We start from the raw sequence: 20,176 nt of genomic DNA, 5'->3' as shown, positions 1-20,176 counted from the left end.
AGTCTTTGAGGGCCACTGTAAATGCTAGTTTTCATTTCAGTCTCTTGGTTCTCGTTTCTTCCCTGTATCGATCAATAAGGTCATTGATTAGCTAGGAAGTCCACACACCTGGTTATCAGGTCTAACTCTGACACATTTTAAAGGAAATAAATAAAACCTAAAGACAATGTGGCTCCACTGCATGGATCTGAAATGATTGGATCATATTACACAATATGTCCAGGAGCTAGGGGCCAGAAGTTGATTTGGAATTGGGCCTGTATGTTCTCTCAAGGGCACAAAAAGTCCTCTTCTAATTGTACCTGTTTCCCTATACCTATTCAATTCATTAAGATCCACCATACAAGTGTCTAGGGTGTAGGGACCAGGGGTTGATTTTGGAATTGGGGATATGTGTCATTTGAAGGGAGCAGAAAGTGACCAAATGTGAACTGTGTCCTCTTTCAGGGGGAATGCAGAGGAAATTGTCGGTGGCAATCGCATTCGTGGGAGGGTCCAACATCGTCATCCTGGATGAACCCACAGCGGGGGTGGACCCATACGCCCGGAGGGGGATATGGGACCTACTGTTGAAGTACAAACAAGGTATGGGATCTGTCGGTTGAATACCAAACCACACTGTATGATGTTGTTTGGAGTATTGACTTAAGTATTTATTATGGGTCTTCTCTATGGACAACTTTCTCAGATATGGACCAAGGTACTTTTTTATTTTTTATTTCTTTACTCATTTATTGTTCACCTAATACCTATTTTTTACATAAATATTGCACTGTTGGTTAGGGCCTGCAAGTAAGCATTTCACTGTACGGTCTACAGCTGTTGTATCTGAAGTTACTGCATTGTAAAACAATCCAGAATGACATGTTTTTTTATTTTTTAAAAAATGACAAAATGAAGGTAGATCATTTGGCTTTAGGAGAGCTCACGCAAGTTAACTCTTTTTTTTAAATGAGCATCTCATTGATTTAATTTTAATGACTATTTTTCTGGTATGCTTTTGCTTGGGTCGGCAATGACACAGCTGTCTTCCCAGTCTACAGTATCGTCACGGAGACCGATAATGTTGACTAGATGACAGCGATAATAAGGCATCGGAGACTCATCCAATTTGATGGGACAGTTAAAAGGCTCTTTAATTGTTGACATATTCAATTGCTTGTCATTTTCTGGGATGCACTTTTGCCTGTATGACTGAAAGGCAAGACATGGACATTATAATAACACAGATGTCTAAATGTTTGAGCAGCATTTCATCTTAGCTATTTCATTAGCAGTGTTCTTTACCTAATCAAGTCCCATCCAGAGCTTGAGAACTCTTGTTTAATGAGAACATTCACATCCATACTAGTTAAGTGTCATACCGTCTTATTGTTGCTAAGGTTTATCATTATCACTGGAATGGATTTGCACAAAGAGTATATTTGCTTGAAACCAAAGCCAAGCTAATGTATTGCATGTTTTACCTCCTCGATAAAGTGCTTTGGTCTTAAACTTAAGAGTAACTCAGACGTTTGCGTAAGTTACGGATTTCGGCTGTTTTTGGCTAAATGTTTTTCCAGGAAATGGCATCATCTGATTCTCAAATGTTCCCATTAGTCAGTCTATTGTTGTTGATAGCAAGTAACTGACACCTTTCACATAGTTGAAGCTCTGAAGTAACCAAACTTGTAACATGTATGCACTGTAGCTTGTTAATTAGAACATCCAATAGACACTAATGAGGTCCCTATAGGAATACATCACATTTCCACCTCCATTTATTCCTCTGAAGATCTCTTACACTCTGTAGATGTTTGAAGACATGACCTGCATGGATCATTTGGATGCTGATCTATGATCTTCCTAGTTTACTTCTAAAACATAGGTATGGGGATCTAATAAGTTCCAATTAAACTCATGTGCTGAAAGCACTTGCCATTCCCCAATTTGAACTGTAGATGTGTGAACATGTATCAAATAGTTTGGTAGGAGAGAGAAGGGAGAGAGTGTAATCACAGCGTGGAGGAGTTCTTAAAGAGCACAAAACACACCAATTAAGAAAAACAAGATTTCAGTCTTGGGGGGGGGGGGGGGGTGTAGTTTGATGTGGCAGTTACTGATGTTTGTCCCCCATGAGACACCATAGGAACAAAGTGAGTATTCCTGGCTTTGAATCTAAGATACACTACATGAGTATGTATACACCTGCTCGTCGAACATCTCATTACAAAATCATGGACATTAATATAGAGTTGGTCCCCCCTTTGCTGCTATAACAGTCTCCACTCTTCTGGGAAGACTTTCCACTAGATGTTGGAACATTGCTCCGGGAACTTGCTCCATTCAGCATTAGTGAGGTCAGGCAGATGTTGGGCAATTAGGACTGGCTCGCAGTCGGCGGTCCAATTCAACCCAAAGGTGTTTGATGGGGTTGAGGTTAGGTTTCTGTGCAGGCCAGTCAAGTCCACACCGATCTCGACAAACAATGTCTGTATGGACCTTGCTTTGTGCATTGGGGCATTGTCATGATGGAACAGGAAAGGGCCTTCCCCAAACTGTTGCAACAAAGTTGGAAGCACAGAATCGTATAGAATATAATTGTATGCTGTAGCGTTAAGATTTCCCTTCACTGGAACTAAGGGGCCAAGCCCAAACTATGAAAAACAGCCTCGACCATTATTCCTCCACAACCAAACTTTATAGTTGGCACTATAAGTTCTGACGGGTAGCGTTCTCCTGGCAACTTCCAAACCCAGATTTGGGCTGCCTGATGGTGAAGCATGATTCATCACTCCAGAGATAGCATTTCCACTGCTCCAAAGTCCAATGGTGGTAAGTTTTACACCACTCCAGCCGTCACTTGGCATTGCGCTTGTGTGCGACTGCTCAGCCACGGAAACCCATTTCATGAAGCTTCCAACGAACAGTTCTTGTGCTGACAGTTCTTGTGCTGACGTTGCATCCAGAAGACGTTTGGAACTCGGTAGTGAATGTTGCAACCGAAGATTTGTGCGTTCTATGAGCTTATGTGGCCTACCACCTAGGGCTGTGGCTGTCCCGAAATGTCGTCAGCCGGTGATTGTCAAGCTAATAACTGTAGGTCTCACGGTAACTGGCTTCCACACACAGCCTACAAGCCACTGATGCAGACCTTTGGAACATCTACATTTTAAAAAGTCTAATAAATCCATGTAATATAGCCTACACCTTCATAACAAATCCATGATTTACTTTAGACAGGTCTAAAGAAGCATGATATGAAGAAAATTTAGTCTATTTCAGAAGAACAGAATAGCATACTCTGGCTATGCCAAATGGCTTTGGGCTACACAAGTTAATTTAAGAGACAAGATTTGCTTAAAATTCCATGGCATTATTTGATATGTTTTCATAGAATAAAAGACTACAATTGAACAAAGCTGAATAAAATGGAAATAATATTTTCTCCAAACGATTTGAGGGAGTGCGCACATATGGCTATTCTGTGTTGAGCAATTAAAAAAGAAGTCGTACTCCTATATGCTTAATTTAGAGCTATTCATTTAACTTTCGTTGTTCTACAAACGTTGGGCTATATGTTTTGATATTTATTTATTTAATACATTGCAAGATGCGACTCTAATGATGACTTGAAAAAAGTTGCTTGAAAGGCATGAACTCTGCTTTGTTTTTTGAGCAGGCTGTACACACTCAGTCTCTCATTCACAATTTGACAAGCAATTGATAATGCCTCGAATTTCACGGCAGCATTCCCTTTGTGTGGCCGTAATGCACCCTCAAAAATATCCATGCCTTTTGTGGCCAGTGGCTGCTGTGCCGTTGGCCCCTTTCTCACAGGCTACAAGTGAAGACAGACACATCAGGGACTCAACTCCAAGGTGCATACTGAAGATATTGGTAGAACTGTCCACATTTACTTTTCGTCAGTCAACAAGATGAGTAGACCTAACGAACAGCAAATCACTAGCCTATGTCAATCTACTATCCCCTATAATAATAAAGTCAACCTATTCTATTCTATGCGAGAAATAAATATTCCAAACATAGTCTGGGACAGTTGTGGGATGCGATAGATCCCAAATTAATACAGCCACTAGCATCAAAAAAACTGTTATACGCAATGTGGCCGACGAAACAGATCAGAACATTTACCTTAACATTTGATTAAATATTAGGCTATTTCTTCACATTATAAGTGCAGGAATGCGCATATGGCAGTAGGCTATATGTGCAAATGTTCCTTTAGCGGGAAAACACCATTATCAAAAGTGACCTCAAATGCGGTTGTGCATGTATTGGTTTTATTATAGAGGTGCATTTCAATGGTGAAAATTATCTTCCCCAAACTTGAAACTCACACACTGCTTATGTATGCCAGTTAGGCTCTATACTCATTGTAAAGCAGATTATTGTGGTTAATTTTAAGAAGTTTTTTTGCCACTTGTGATACAAATCATATCAAAACATATATGCCTAAGGCATTGTTTCTTATGCTGGGTATCATTCACAAGTGATATATATATAATTCACAAGTGATAATATATAATTCTTTACATATACTAAATAATATACAGAACCAGTCATAATTTTAGACACACCTACTCATTCAAGGGTTTTTCTTTATTTTACCATTTTCTACATTGTAGAATATTAGTGAAGACATCAAAACTATGAAGTAACAGATATGGAATCATGTAGTAACCAAAAAAGTGTTAAACAAATCTATTTTTTGTTTCCTTCACTCTGCGATCCAACTCATCCCAAACCATCTCAATTGGGTTGAGGTCGGGTGATTGTGGAGCCCTGGTCATCTGATGCAGCACTCCATCACTCCTTGGTCAAATATCCTTGACACTGCCCGGAGGTGTGTTTTGGGCCATTGTCCTGATGAAAAAAGAAATGGTAGTCCCACTAAATGCAATCCAGCAATCCATTGCTGCAGAATGCTGTGGTAGCCAAGTGTGCAGTGATTTCCAAATAAATTACTGACAGTGTCACCAGAAAAGCACCATCACACCTCCTCATCCGTGCCTCATGGTGGGAACCACACATGCGGAGATCATCCGTTCACCTACTCTGCATCTCACAAAGACACGGCAGTTGGACCAAAAATCTAAAATAATTGATAGATTTCATAGGATAGGATAGGATAGATTTCCACCGGTCTAATGTATATTGTTCATGTTTCTTGGCCAAAGAAGTCTCTTCTTATTATTGGTGTAATTTACTAGTGGTTTCTTTGCACCAATTCGACCATGAAAGCCTGATTTACTCCACTGAACAGTTGATGCTGACATGTGTCTGTTACTTGAACTCTGTAAAGCATTTATTTGAGCTGCAATCTGAGGTGCAGTTAACTCTAAGGAACTTATCCTCTGCAGCAGAGGTAACTCTGTGTCTTCCTTTCCTGTGGCGGTCCTCATGAGAATCAGTTTCATCATATCGCTTGATGTTTTTTGTGACTGCAAAATGAAGAGATTTTAAATGTTCTTGAAATCTTCCCAGTTGACTGACCTTCATGTCTTAAAGGCATGATGGACTGTTGTTTCTCTGCTTATTTGAGCTGTTCTTACCATTATATGGACCTGGTCTTCTACCAAATAGGGCTATTTTCTGTATACCACCCCTACCTTGTTACAACACAACGGATTGGTTCAAATGCATTAAAATGGAAAATAAATTCCACAAATTAACTTTTAACAAGGCACACATGTTAATTGAAATTCATTTCAATTGACTATCTCATGAAGCTGGTTGATAGAATGCCAAGAGTGTGGAAAGCTGTCATCAAGGCAAAGGGTGGCATGATGACGAATGTAAAATATATTTTCGTATGTTTAACACTTTTTTGGTTACTACAGGATTCCACATGTGTTATTTCATAGTTATTATGTCTTCACTATTATTTTACAATGTAGAAAAAAAGTTAAAATAAAGAAAAACCCTTGAATGAGTAGGTGTGTCCAAACTTTTGACTGGTACTGTATGTGTGAAATTTGTTTTGATTTAGAATGGAACATTGTCATGCACCTGTCCCAAAGCAGGGGCAGCGGGGGAAAAATACATGTCATCTATGCACTTAAATAGCAAATGGAGGACGCTTTTTCCGTGGTTCACTTTCATGCCAGCCAGGTAGGCTATACTCCTGTTATAAAGATAAGTAATGTGTTTAATATTGGTAAAGTTGAGAAATATATATATATATATATATATTACTAGACCTAGCCTAAATAAAGCTGATGGGATCCTCTTTTTAGTAGAGGCCATCACTCGGTTTTCTCACGCAATTGCTTAGCCTACGGAAATGTTGCATAACATGAGCTCATGGGCTCTCATGAAGTGTTTGATTCGATTTTCGATTACATTTGCATTGAAATCAGAGTGATTAGAGGGACAATAGAGTGCTGAGTACCAGGCAGTGAGTGAGTTTGGTAGGCTACTAATGACCATCAGCATCATCAGAGCTTGGAGAAGCCTAATTATTGTGATTAAATGGTCACGTGGAATTTGACTGCCTTCAATGACTCCTCGTAATACGGTCACCGCAACAGCCCTACTACCACCTCGTGGCTGAGCCGTTGTTGCTCCTAGACATTTCCACATCACAATAACAGCACTTACAGGTTACCTGGGCAGCACTAGCAGGGCAGAAATTCAACAACTGACTTGGTGGAAATGTGGAGTCTTATGACGGTGCCACTTTGACATTCACGGAGCTCTTCAATGATGCCATTTTACTGCCAATGTTTAGCTATGGAGATTGCATGGATTTGTGCTCGATTTTATACACCTGTCAGCAACAGTAGTGTGGCTGAAATAGCTGAATCCACTAATTTGAAGGGGTATCCACATACTTTTGTAAATATATATATGTAGTGTAACTTAAGAAATCAGTTATGTGTTTCGTGGTGGGATTTGATAGAGCGCAATCCCTGCAGCTGTGTATCCCGTGTTAGTGGGCAACTGAGCATTGTCAAAATCGAAACTCAACCTCAGAGACTGACTTTATGAACAAAATGGTCCTATTTACACTTTGTTGTCAATTTTGACACTAGAATACATTTTCTGGACTAATATCGATGCCACATAAACTACTTCTCTGATAGAAAGCAGCCTATTGCCTAACTTCAAAATTTATCTCAGGAGTACATTCAATAGCATGTACTGATATTACAGCTTACAACGTTATATATTTGGTTAAAGCTTAATGTCTTAGCGGTGAAATATATTTTCATATTTAGGCGAGGATGTAGTTGACAAAAGGTTTGGTAATGATAGTGGATTATGTTTAAGTTGCGTTTGATCACTTGGGGAAACAATTGCATTTATGCCATTTAGAGAATGCTAGAAAATGATCCGTGCGTATCTAATGCTACAGCCTGCAGTGTGTTTTTAATTAAGGTGATGAATCATTGAGATAAGACAAATGTTCTAAGCATAAATCAAAAAGCATAAACAAAAGGCATTTTATGGAAATTATGCATTTATGAATGAAATTAGGCTGAATTAAATGCCTCGTCTCCCACACATTTTTTATAATCAAGTCAATAAATGAAATAATCACTGTGATGCCACATTGCCTTGCAAATTAATCCTACTATCACCGATATCACAGCTGCAAACCAATTCATAGGTTATTCCATGAACAATTTGTTTCATAGCTGCTCAATCTATTATGTATACAGATTGTAATTTCATACAGCATCTCCCCGGTTGACAAAATGACGAAATATAGTATCAGAGCAAATGAATCCCCTGTTGACAAATGACCTAATATAGTATCAGAGCAAATGTATCCCCTGTTGACAAATGACCTAATATAGTATCAGAGCAAATGTATCCCCTGTTGACAAATGACCTAATATAGTATCAGAACAAATGAATCCCCTGTTGACAAATGACCTAATATAGTATCAGAGCAAATGTATCCCCTGTTGACAAATGACCTAATATAGTATCAGAACAAATGTATCCCCTGTTGACAAATGACCTAATATAGTATCAGAGCAAATGTATCCCCTGTTGACAAATGACCTAATATAGTATCAGAACAAATGAATCCCCTGTTGACAAATGACCTAATATAGTATCAGAGCAAATGTATCCCCTGTTGACAAATTACCTAATACAGTATCAGAACAAATGAATCCCCTGTTGACAAATGACCTAATATAGTATCAGAGCAAATGAATCCCCTGTTGACAAATGACCTAATATAGTATCAGAACAAATTCATCCCCTGTTGACAAAGGACGTAATATAGTATCAGAGCAAATGAATCCCCGGTTGACAAATTACATAATATAGTATCAGAGCAAATGTATCCCCTGTTGACAAATTACCTAATACAGTATCAGAACAAATGAATCCCCTGTTGACAAATTACCTAATACAGTATCAGGACAAATGACCTAATACAGTATCAGAACAAATGAATCCCCTGTTGACAAATGACCTAATACAGTATCAGAACAAATGAATCCCCTGTTGACAAATGACCTAATACAGTATCAGAACAAATGAATCCCCTGTTGATAAATTATCTAATACAGTATCAGAACAAATTAATCCCCTGTTGACAAATGATCTAATACAGTATCAGAACAAATTAATCCCCTGTTGACAAATGATCTAATACAGTATCAGAACAAATGAATCCCCTGTTGACAAATGACCTAATACAGTATCAGAACAAATTAATCCCCTGTTGACAAATAACCTAATACAGTATCAGGACAAATGACCTAATACAATATCAGAACAAATGAGTCCCCTGTTGACAAATTAAGTAATACAGTATTAGGACAAATTCATTCCAACCGTTGGAGCAGTAGTGTAAACAAGCTTTGCTTGTACAGTAAGGGATCTGTCGGTGTTGACATACAGTTCCTTCAAAAAGTATTCATACCCCTTGACTTTTTCCAGAATTTGTTGGGATACAGCCTGCATTTAAAATGGATTCAAATTAGATTTTGTGTCACTGGCATGCACACAATACCCCATAATCTCAAAGTAGAATTATGTTCTTAGACATTTTTACAAATTAATAAAAAATTCAACTTTGTTATGGCAAGCCTAAATTAAGTTTAGGAGTACGAATGTGGTTAACAAGTCACATAATAAGGACTCTGTACAATGCATGGACTAACTGTGTACAATAATAGTGTTTAACATGATTTTTAAGGACTTTTAACCCACACATACAATTATTGGTTAGATCCCTCAGTCGAGCAGTGAAATTCAAGCACAGATTCAACCACAAAGACCAGGGAGGTTTTCCAATGTCTTGCAAAGAAGGACACCTATTGGTAGATTACTAAAAATAATAACAAACATTGAATATCCTGTTTATTACACTTTGGATGATGTATCAACACACCAAGTCACTGCAAAGATGCAGGCGTCCTTCCTAACTCAGTTGCTGGAGAGGAAGGAAACCGCTCAGGGATGACTTTGCTGCGATGGCTGCGATAGAAAACTCAGGATAAATCAACAACATTGTAGTTACTCCACAATACTAACCTAAATGACAGAGTGAAAAGAAGGACGCTTGTACAGAATATATACCAAAACATACATCCTGTTTGTAATAAGGCACTAAAGTAATCAGGAGAGAAGGGCCTTGGTCAGGGAGGTGACCAAGAATCTGATGGTCATTCTGACAGAGGTCTAGAGTTCCTCTGTGGAGATGGGAGAACCTTCTAGAAGGACAACCATCTCTGCAGCACTCCACCAATCAGGCCTTTATGGTAGAGTGGCCAGAAGGAAGCCACACCTCAATAACATGCAGATGACAGCCCATTTGGAGTTTACCAAAAGGCACTTAAAGACTCTGCCTATACGAAACAAGATTCTCTGGTCTGATGAAACCAAGAATAAACTCTTTGCCCTGAATGCCAAGCGTCACGTCTGGAAGAAACCTGGCACCATGAAGCATGGTGTGGCATCATCATACTGTGGGGATGTTTTTCAGCTGCAGGGACTGGGAGACTAGTTAGGATCTAGGCAAAGATGAACGGAGCAAAGTACAGAGAGATCCTTGATGAAAACCTTTCACCTTCCAACAGGACAATGACCCTAAGCACACAGCCAAGACAATGCAGGAGTGGCTTCGGTTAAAGTCTCTGAATGTATGTCCTTGAGTGGCCCAGCCAGAGCCCGGACTTAAACATCTCTGGAGAGACCTGAAAATAGCTGTGCAGCAACGCTCTCCATTGAAGCCATATATATATATATACACACACACACACATGTGCCTTCAGAAAGTATTCAGACCCCTTGACTTTTTGAGTTTTACTGGGGTGGAGGTGTGGAGAGACCCTCCGCCGTTGTGATAGAACTCAACACTCAAGGCACTAAGAAACCCTGTCCTTCCAATTCATAAGTAACTACCCACTTTTCTCAATTGAAATGTTCTATGTACTGTTGATAGGATCAACAGAACACTCTCTTTAGATACAGCCTGTTTGAAGTTAAAGATGTAGACAACCACAAAACTAAGTGCAAGTCATGTTTCTGAACGTAGTCCCTTAAAAGCAAAAGTTCACAATTTGTCATCTTCATGTTCTTCATGTTCATCTCCTGCACGACCCCAAAATCAACATACTGTATGTGAAAATGTTGCATTTCTGTGTTTTGTAGTAAAAAAAAGATAGATAAGTGTTTCCAGTGACAACGTCAACCAATAAGTAGGAAATGCCTATTCACAGTTGGTCAAAATCACGTGATGCACACCAATGATGTCATTGGAAACACTTATCTGTCTATGCTATGGAGTGTGGTGAATGTCAGACTTATTTAGTGGTTTAGTAATACGATAACTGCAACACTTCAGACAGATTTTCTGTTTCTCATTGAGTGAAACAGGTAAAGCCCAGGTACTGTTCAGGTGTAAATAGTTTCCACATTATTATGGAATCCATATCAGGAATATTATCATTCCTCAGACCTCACCTAGTCAAGTTTGATGCTTGACTAGTGCAGAGTTTGGACTTGACTAGATGAAGGCTTGAGGAGGAGGGATGAGGAGGATTGACTAGTTTAGTGTTAAGTAGAGTGGGTGATGTCTGAGGAGGAGGGATGAGGTTTGACTAGTTTAGAGTTAAGTAGACTGGGTGATGTCTGAGGAGGAGGGATGAGGTTTGACTAGTTTAGAGTTAAGTAGACTGGGTGATGTCTGAGGAGGAGGGAGGAGGCTTGACTAGTTTAGAGTTAAGTAGACTGGGTGATGTCTGGGGAGGAGGGAGGAGGGATGACTAGTTTAGAGTTAAGTAGACTAGGTGATGGAGGAGGATTGACTAGTTTAGAGTTAAGTAGACTGGGTGATGTCTGAGGAGGAGGGATGAGGTTTGACTAGTTTAGAGTTAAGTAGACTGGGTGATGTCTGAGGAGGAGGGATGAGGTTTGACTAGTTTAGAGTTAAGTAGACTGGGTGATGTCTGAGGAGGAGGGAGGAGGCTTGACTAGTTTAGAGTTAAGTAGACTGGGTGATGTCTGGGGAGGAGGGAGGAGGGATGACTAGTTTAGAGTTAAGTAGACTAGGTGATGGAGGAGGATTGACTAGTTTAGAGTTAAGTAGACTGGGTGATGTCTGAGGAGGAGGGATGAGGTTTGACTAGTTTAGAGTTAAGTAGACTGGGTGATGTCTGAGGAGGAGGGAGGAGGATTGACTAGTTTAGAGTTAAGTAGACTGGGTGATGTCTGAGGAGGAGGGATGAGGTTTGACTAGTTTAGAGTTAAGTAGACTGGGTGATGTCTGAGGAGGAGGGAGGAGGTTTGACTAGTTTAGAGTTAAGTAGACTGGGTGATGTCTGGGGAGGAGGGAGGAGGGATGACTAGTTTAGAGTTAAGTAGACTAGGTGATGGAGGAGGATTGACTAGTTTAGAGTTAAGTAGACTGGGTGATGTCTGAGGAGGAGGGATGAGGTTTGACTAGTTTAGAGTTAAGTAGACTGGGTGATGTCTGAGGAGGAGGGAGGAGGATTGACTAGTTTAGAGTTAAGTAGACTGGGTGATGTCTGGGGAGGAGGGAGGAGGGATGACTAGTTTAGAGTTAAGTAGACTAGGTGATGGAGGAGGATTGACTAGTTTAGAGTTAAGTAGACTGGGTGATGTCTGAGGAGGAGGGATGAGGTTTGACTAGTTTAGAGTTAAGTAGACTGGGTGATGTCTGAGGAGGAGGGAGGAGGATTGACTAGTTTAGAGTTAAGTAGACTGGGTAATGTCTGAGGAGGAGGGAGGAGGATTGACTAGTTTAGAGTTAAGTAGACTGGGTGATGTCTGGGGAGGAGGGATGACTAGTTTAGAGTTAAGTAGACTGGGTGATGGAGGAGGAGGATTGACTAGTTTAGAGTTAAGTAGACTGGGTGATGTCTGAGGAGGAGGGAGGAGGATTGACTAGTTTAGAGTTAAGTAGACTGGGTGATGTCTGGGGAGGAGGGAGGAGGGATGACTAGTTTAGAGTTAAGTAGACTGGGTGATGGAGGAGGATTGACTAGTTTAGAGTTAAGTAGACTAGGTGATGTCTGAGGAGGAGGGAGGAGAATTGACTAGTTTAGAGTTAAGTAGACTGGGTGATGGAGGAGGATTGACTAGTTTAGAGTTAAGTAGACTGGGTGATGGAGGAGGATTGACTAGTTTAGAGTTAAGTAGACTGGGTGATGGAGGAGGATTGACTAGTTTAGAGTTAAGTAGAATGGGTGATGGAGGAGGATGGACTAGTTTCGAGTTAAGTAGACTTTGTGATGAGGTGGATTGACTAGTTTAGAGTTAAGTAGACTAGGTGATGTCTGAGGAAGAGGGAGGAGGATTGACTAGTTTAGAGTTAAGTAGACTGGGTGATGTCTGAGGAGGAGGGAGGAGGCTTGACTAGTTTAGAGTTAAGTAGACTGGGTGATGTCTGGGGAGGAGGGAGGAGGGATGACTAGTTTAGAGTTAAGTAGACTGGGTGATGGAGGAGGATTGACTAGTTTAGAGTTAAGTAGACTAGGTGATGTCTGAGGAGGAGGGAGGAGAATTGACTAGTTTAGAGTTAAGTAGACTGGGTGATGGAGGAGGATTGACTAGTTTAGAGTTAAGTAGACTGGGTGATGGAGGAGGATTGACTAGTTTAGAGTTAAGTAGACTGGGTGATGGAGGAGGATGGACTAGTTTCGAGTTAAGTAGACTTTGTGATGAGGTGGATTGACTAGTTTAGAGTTAAGTAGACTAGGTGATGTCTGAGGAAGAGGGAGGAGGATTGACTAGTTTAGAGTTAAGTAGACTGGGTGATGTCTGGGGAGGAGGGAGGAGGGATGACTAGTTTAGAGTTAAGTAGACTAGGTGATGGAGGAGGATTGACTAGTTTAGAGTTAAGTAGACTGGGTGATGTCTGAGGAGGAGGGAGGAGGATTGACTAGTTTAGAGTTAAGTAGACTGGGTGATGGAGGAGGATTGACTAGTTTAGAGTTAAGTAGACTGGGTGATGGAGGAGGGAGGAGGACTGACTAGTTTAGAGTTAAGTAGACTGGGTGATGGAGGAGGATTGACTAGTTTAGAGTTAAGTAGACTAGGTGATGAGGTGGATTGACTAGTTTAGAGTTAAGTAGACTAGGTGATGGAGGAGTGAACATTTTCTGAATGCAGTACAAGGTGCTTACTTTAGCCTAAGTACACACACCTATTAACTATCTTGCAGCTGTTAAACTGCATGAATGTCTGCATCCCTCCATTTGATGTACTCTTAAAGGAATACAGGATTTTAGAACTCCGGTTTTCACCAGTATTATGTTGCATGTATTCACAGCACAGGAGATGTACCTGTGTTTCCCACTACTTTGATTTATCACTTTGTTCTGTAATGCACCACAACACACCATAAATCAGTATACCTTAGTGGGCTGCACACCGACCAAACACATTTATTTTTCTCCCAGCTCCCATCATCCAGTGTGTTTTTATTATTTCTCCCTGTAAACCAAGGCAATTTCTTGAAAAATCAACAGCGAGCACAAACGGCCATGCAAAATGAGCCATGTCAGTAGTGCCGAATCACATGGGACTACCTGCTGCAATCCTCCCAATTTCCCCCTTCAAAGAACCGCTCTTTTCCATACATTTTATACACATGGAAAGTGCATTCCGTCACATTTGGTAAAATATGAACACAACTGTAGCCACCTCCCATCATCATTCTGGAGGCTTTTTTTTATGACAGCTTTGCTAGTTAACTATCTTGCTACTTTGGGGAGAAACAATCTGATTGGAAAGTGTAGACATCATGGTAAACAGTACCGGAGACACCTTTCAGTTTTTTTGTTTGCTAGCAACGTGATTTGCATTTGCTAATTAATGTTAAATAAGTGTTATGTTTTTCCCCGCAGTTAGTCAAGGTAATTAGTTAGCCAGCAAAATGTGTTTGCAGTTAGTTAGCAATTGTTTCTACACTATTTTGCGAGCTACAGTAGTGCTGCTGTGTCAAGTTTACATTTTACCATTGTGATTGACAAATGTAACAGTTAGTTAAGTACTGCATCCCTCTTTGCTAGCAAACGTAATGCTACCTAAAACTAAATAAAGGTGGCTCCACTAATGTTTACATTTTGATGTTTGTGACATGCTTGTTTTAATACTTTCAGAGTCATGTGATTTCAGTGAGGCACTCAATGGGCGTCTGGGCCATGTTAGTAAAGAGCTATAGCATAGCACAGAGATCAAATTCAGAAGCTCAGATGGTGACAGAGCACAAGGGGTGGGAGGAAAAAAATGGTTGGGTTCTCAGGTTCTCCAAACAAAATAGCATATTCCTGCGTGAGGGTATGGCTAACGACCTCAGAGCGTGTCCTTATCCAGGTAATGCGTCCTGTGGGGATACAAATTTAACTAGCACGGAGGGGGGGAAAACGACACGCTCAGCAGATATCCCTGGCCTTTTGTAATAATGACCCCAAATCTAACGAGGGGGGGGGGGGGGGGGGATCCAGCTGGACTGCATTAATAATACCATCACCAATATTATGCCGGTCCAATTGTCAATTCCACAAAACAGCACAGTGTATTTCACTTACATATTACTTTGACTCTAGTCAGTATCTTGTAATGTAGGGGTTCCTAGTTTTCCCTTTGTTGTTTTACACAATGGTTGCATGTAGTGTTTAGGCCTAATTTCACATCCGTTTAGCAGTCTTGCAGTATGTGGCCTGTTACATCATTATTTCCTCTTAAAATGTAAATATCCTGTTACACTTCAATAAAGCCATTGTATTGCTAACCTTTAAAATCCTAAATTTCCTTGCATATCAGAGTATATATTGGAGACAAAGGGCATTTATGCTGTTTTGAAATGTGGCACAATCAACAATAACAGAGACACATTTCACTGCTGCCACTACGCACGCTGTGAGCTAACGACATCCGCTAGATGACCATGCTGTGACTTCATCACAAATGTCATGCCTGCTTCCTGATTGACTAGGAATGTGCTAATTAGTATATGTTAGCTCAGACGGCATGATATAACCCACCCCTCCCTCTGTGAATAAGCAGGCTCCGGGATCGTGTATGGATTCTCTGTGGTTGCCATTTGGTTTCACTCAAATATAACTTCCACTGACAAGAAAGGAAAGTGTGTTCAGAAACAAAATAAAGGGACTGCTAGGAGATGTATTTAACCAGGCCCATGCATAGTTGTATGTTGGTTAAATAGTATTCTATTTAGGTGGAAGTGTATGTAGCTGTTGTTTTCTATCTTGATTTGGAAGGAAGACTGTTATTGCAGAAGTTGTCATTTGTTCCAGATTCCCACCCACACACAGTCTTGTTGCTTTGCAGCACAGTGTGAGTGTTGACACAGAGGGCTGGACAATGAGGAAATAAGCACAAAAACACAATGTGGAAACTTGGCTCAGTTCAATGACTTTACATTTGTTGTTTATTTGGTGCAACTTTCTTTATTTCTCACGGTGGTTGACGAAACAAACAAACCACTCCCAGAGTACTGACTCACACACATACACACACCACCCCCCTACCACCTCAAATTGGACCCATTGAGTGAAATCAATAGATTGGTTTTCTCCATCTCTCCCCCGCAGGTCGCACAATCATCCTCTCCACTCATCACATGGATGAGGCCGACATCTTGGGAGACCGCATTGCCATTATCTCTCACGGCAAGATGTGTTGCTATGGCTCCTCCCTGTTCTTGAAGAAATACTTTGGCAGTGGCTACTACCTCACTCTGGTCAAGGCCGGAGACGGGCAAATGACCAACCAGTGCACTGGAGTCGAGCAGCGCCAGGTGAAAGAGGTAAATGGAGGAGAGTGAAGTTGCCCCTAGACACTGATCTCGGGTCAGTTTTTCATTTTACCAAACAATGGTTAAGGTTTGGAAGATCCTAGATCTGTACCTACGGGAAACATCGCCCAGGAGCAAAGTTAATCATTTAACATGTGTGCTGCATTTTGCATTGATGTCTGTTTTGGGCTTAGGAAATGTTGTGTTGATAACTTATCAATAAGATTTTTGAAAGCTGTGCTAACAGTTGAAATGGTTGAAGATCCAAAACAGGCCCCCAGATTGATAAATAGTTCTCTATTTTAGGAAATTATGGAGCTGGGTGAACTCCACACTTGACACTTCATGTGCTACCTAGTTAAAAATCCCAATTTTTGTTTTATTTTTATTGGCTGTGCGTTTTCAGCTTAGTTTCATTTGATCATTGTGAGCTAAACCTGTATTTCCAAAGGAAACATACAACTCTGGTGCATATTTGCAATTGCCCATTCATGATGTCTGATCCCACATTGAACAACATCACTACACCAACCAATAATTCACCCATAATGGAGCATGATAATTTGTTGGACTTTTTGCATCTGGGGGAATCACTCCAATAGTAACCTCTAAGACACATCAGCAACATTTGCCATGTAGTCCATTATTGACACGGTTCCTCTGACTTTCCAAAGTGATCTGACTTGTTGCCCACCCCTGTAATGATCTGTTTAGTCTCCCCCAGCATGAGAATTGGCAGATACCTCAGTACTGGATGATACTAATTGTCTTGAGGGAGGGGGGAGTGGGATTCTTGATCTAGTTCCTTGCAGTGCCTTGCACACTTAGTTTTAATCAATAGCAGCAAATGAACAAGATTCACTGATGCCTGCAGGGCTACAACAATTATCATTCGTCTATAGGCTCTTTGTGGGGAGTGGAGTCATTTGTTCAAAAATGAATAAATAAATTAAGAACAAAAAGACAAACGAGAGATGTAATTCTCCCGCAAAATGACTTGCATATTCAGCCCATTGGTGTTGAGGACTTGGCCTGTGGTTCTCATAAAAACAATAGTTAATGCTTCCCATTCTGTCCATTGAATGTAAATGGGGTGAAATTACATCCATTTTGAGGTTGGGGTATTTTGGTCCTTTAATATCATTATTTTCTAAAAGTAAACACAAAAAATGGTCAAAAACTTGGTTAGCACACTACCGTCATCAAAATGTCATGAATTTGAACTACTTTTACATGGATATACAGCACAGTGGGGTCCAAAATGATTGACACCCTTGATAAAGAAGCACAATAATGACTGTTTTAAAACAAATACGAACCAATATTCTTTGCTCCAAGAAATTGGGAAACTATTCTTTAATACTAATACAATTGCTCATAGAAATACATTTTGTTCAACAAGTCATATGTTTTTCCCTCAAAGGTAGAGGTAAAAATGATTGACAAAGATTCTTATCAAGTAGTCAAAAGTTTAGTATATGGTACCATATTCTTACCACGGAATGACGGCATCAAGCTTGTGACCCTACAAACTTGTTGGATGCATTTGCAGTAAAAAAAAATAATAATTTGTGTGTTTCAACTTTTTTGAGCCCAGTGGAAATGAATGGTAAATAATATGTGTCATGTTGGAGTAACCAGCATTGTAAATAACAATAGAATATGTTTCTAACACTTATACATTAATGTGGATGCTACCATGATTATGGATAATCAACAATAAATAGTGAATAATGATGAGTGAGAAAGTTAGTGGGTCAAAGATCATACCCACAAGACATGCTAACCTCTCACCATCACCAATAACTCATGACACGATTGTTGAGCGAATAACATGAAATATATACAGTGTCCATATTAGGATAGTCTCAGTAGGACTTTCAATCTCAGCAGTCCTGCTTAGACTACAGTGGTGATTCGATAGATATGAGAAGATAATTATGAAGGTAACAATCAGCCTGAGAACTCCCCCGTGATGCAACCTTTTTCATTTCTCTCTAATAGGAGACTGGTGAGTCATTGAGGAGAACCAGTCTGGTTGAAGGGATCGCACGACAGAACTGGAGTAACTCTGAACCCACAGGTAGGACTGACACCACCTAAATAGAATTCATCAATAGGATCCCCCCTTAGTAATGTATCCATCGTATTCTACCGTAACTGTAATGGGAAATAGTTCAATTGAAGGACGATTTTATGTAATGTTTTTCCAAGTACTCAAATCACCTAACATTGTATGGGTGGAACTCACCACCATACAGCTAGAACAGAACAGAAAGACGAAGAGTGGCCTGAGAGGTCTGACAGGCTTTAGAATGTCATGTCAGCAGTTGATTGTCCACTCCATTTCTTGTCACAGTGACATCTCTAAGTATTCTAGTCCACGCTCTCTCTCTCTCTGAGATCTGTGACACTGGCTAGTTGGTCTGATTGCCCGACCAGTGTCAGTCCCAACCAGAGTAGGTGCCGACCGTAGTCCCAATCAGTAATAAGGCAGCCTTGGTCTTCCAAATATATATATATTTTTTACTTGGAGTGACGATCAAGAATCAAGGAGCTGGGATTGGGGGCCTGGATTGTACCTATCATGAAGGGAGAAAGACTGGATTTTGATTGATTGATTGTGTGTGTGTGTGTGTGCGTGCATGCGTTGGGGGGGGGGGTGCTTGAATACAATGTTATGGCTACATTTTGATCAATATCCAAACCATCTAAAAAAATAACAACAAATATGACAGAGGGACCCAATGATATATTCAATCATATCCTCTCTGTATAACTGTCTGGGTATACTTAAAAACCACACCGATGTACCAGTCAAAAGTTGACACATTTACAGTACTCATTCCAGGCCTTTTCTTTATTTGTACTATTTTCTACCTATATGAAATCATGTACAGTAGCAACCACAAAAGTGTTACACTAATCAAAATATATTTTAGATTCTTCAAAGTAGCCACTCTTTGCCTTGATGACAGCTTTGCACACTCTTCGCATTCTCTCAATCCGCTTCATGACGAATGTCTTTCCAACAGAATTGAAGGAGTTCCCACAATGTGACCAACCACCTTATGTAGCAAATGTTGAAATTGTGTTTTTTACATTGAATAAAAGCAGAGACACAAGCTACAAAACGGTTTATCATACACTGCATTTGAGGAACAATGAGAAAGTAATTCTGCTTGGAGTTGGTAAACTTGTAACCTCACTTTTGAGAAAATGGCCTTTGAATATTTTTGGTACCTACTGGAGAGCTCTCCTTTGTCTACACCAATTCAGCATCGTTCACACCCTCTTCAGCTTTAGCACCCACCCAAACTCTGACCATTTTACTCGCCCTAGCAGAGCTGGTTACGTTGTTTTCATGTTATCCAGAGCGTTGATGACTAACTGTGCTGCTGGCAACAATTTAATTAAGCTTTTTTGCCAACGTTTACTGACACCGGCCATATTCAACAGGTGTTGAGCATTCCTAAATTCATCAGTTATTCTGCGCTATGGCACACACAGACGAGAGTGCTCTGAATTAGGAGTATATGGCCAGACTGAATATGCGAACACACCTGAACAGTTACTTGCATAGTGGAGTCTTTTGGTAACCTCACTAGTGTCCCACCTGGCCAACATCCAGTGATATTGCAGTGTGCCAAATTCAAAAACAGAAATACTCATTATAAAAATTCATAAAACATACAAGTGTTATACATGGGTTTAAAGATTAACTTCTTGTTAATCCAACCACGGTGTCAGATTTCAAAAAGGCTTCATGGCGAAAGCATACCGTGCGATTATCTGAGAACAGCGCCCAGCAGACAAATCCTTACAAACAGTAACCAGCCAAGTAGAGGAGTTACACAAGTCAGAAATAGTGATAAAATTAATCACTTACCTTTGATGATCTTGCACTCACAAGACTCCCAT

The 20,176-nt window shown here is 40.2% G+C and overlaps 1 protein-coding gene across 3 annotated transcripts in view; it reads left to right on the top strand.

Annotated features, from left to right (window-relative positions):
* LOC110531729 (phospholipid-transporting ATPase ABCA1) overlaps positions 1–20,176 on the top strand; it is a 246,423-nt gene that overhangs the window by 94,535 nt on the left and 131,712 nt on the right. For all 3 annotated transcript variants that reach the window (XM_021615071.3, XM_090183773.1, XM_021615072.3), the window contains exons 22-24: positions 448–585; positions 16,053–16,267; positions 18,260–18,338. In XM_021615071.3, the coding sequence (XP_021470746.3) occupies positions 448–585; positions 16,053–16,267; positions 18,260–18,338 (432 nt within the window). The remainder of the gene's footprint in view (positions 1–447; positions 586–16,052; positions 16,268–18,259; positions 18,339–20,176) is intronic.

This window comes from Oncorhynchus mykiss, chromosome 9 (genome assembly GCF_057628025.1).
Source record: "Oncorhynchus mykiss isolate SJ-2025 chromosome 9, ASM5762802v1, whole genome shotgun sequence".
Classification (NCBI taxonomy): domain Eukaryota; kingdom Metazoa; phylum Chordata; class Actinopteri; order Salmoniformes; family Salmonidae; genus Oncorhynchus; species Oncorhynchus mykiss.
Note: the sequence above shows the minus strand (reverse complement) of the source record. Positions and strands in the feature narration are given on the sequence as shown.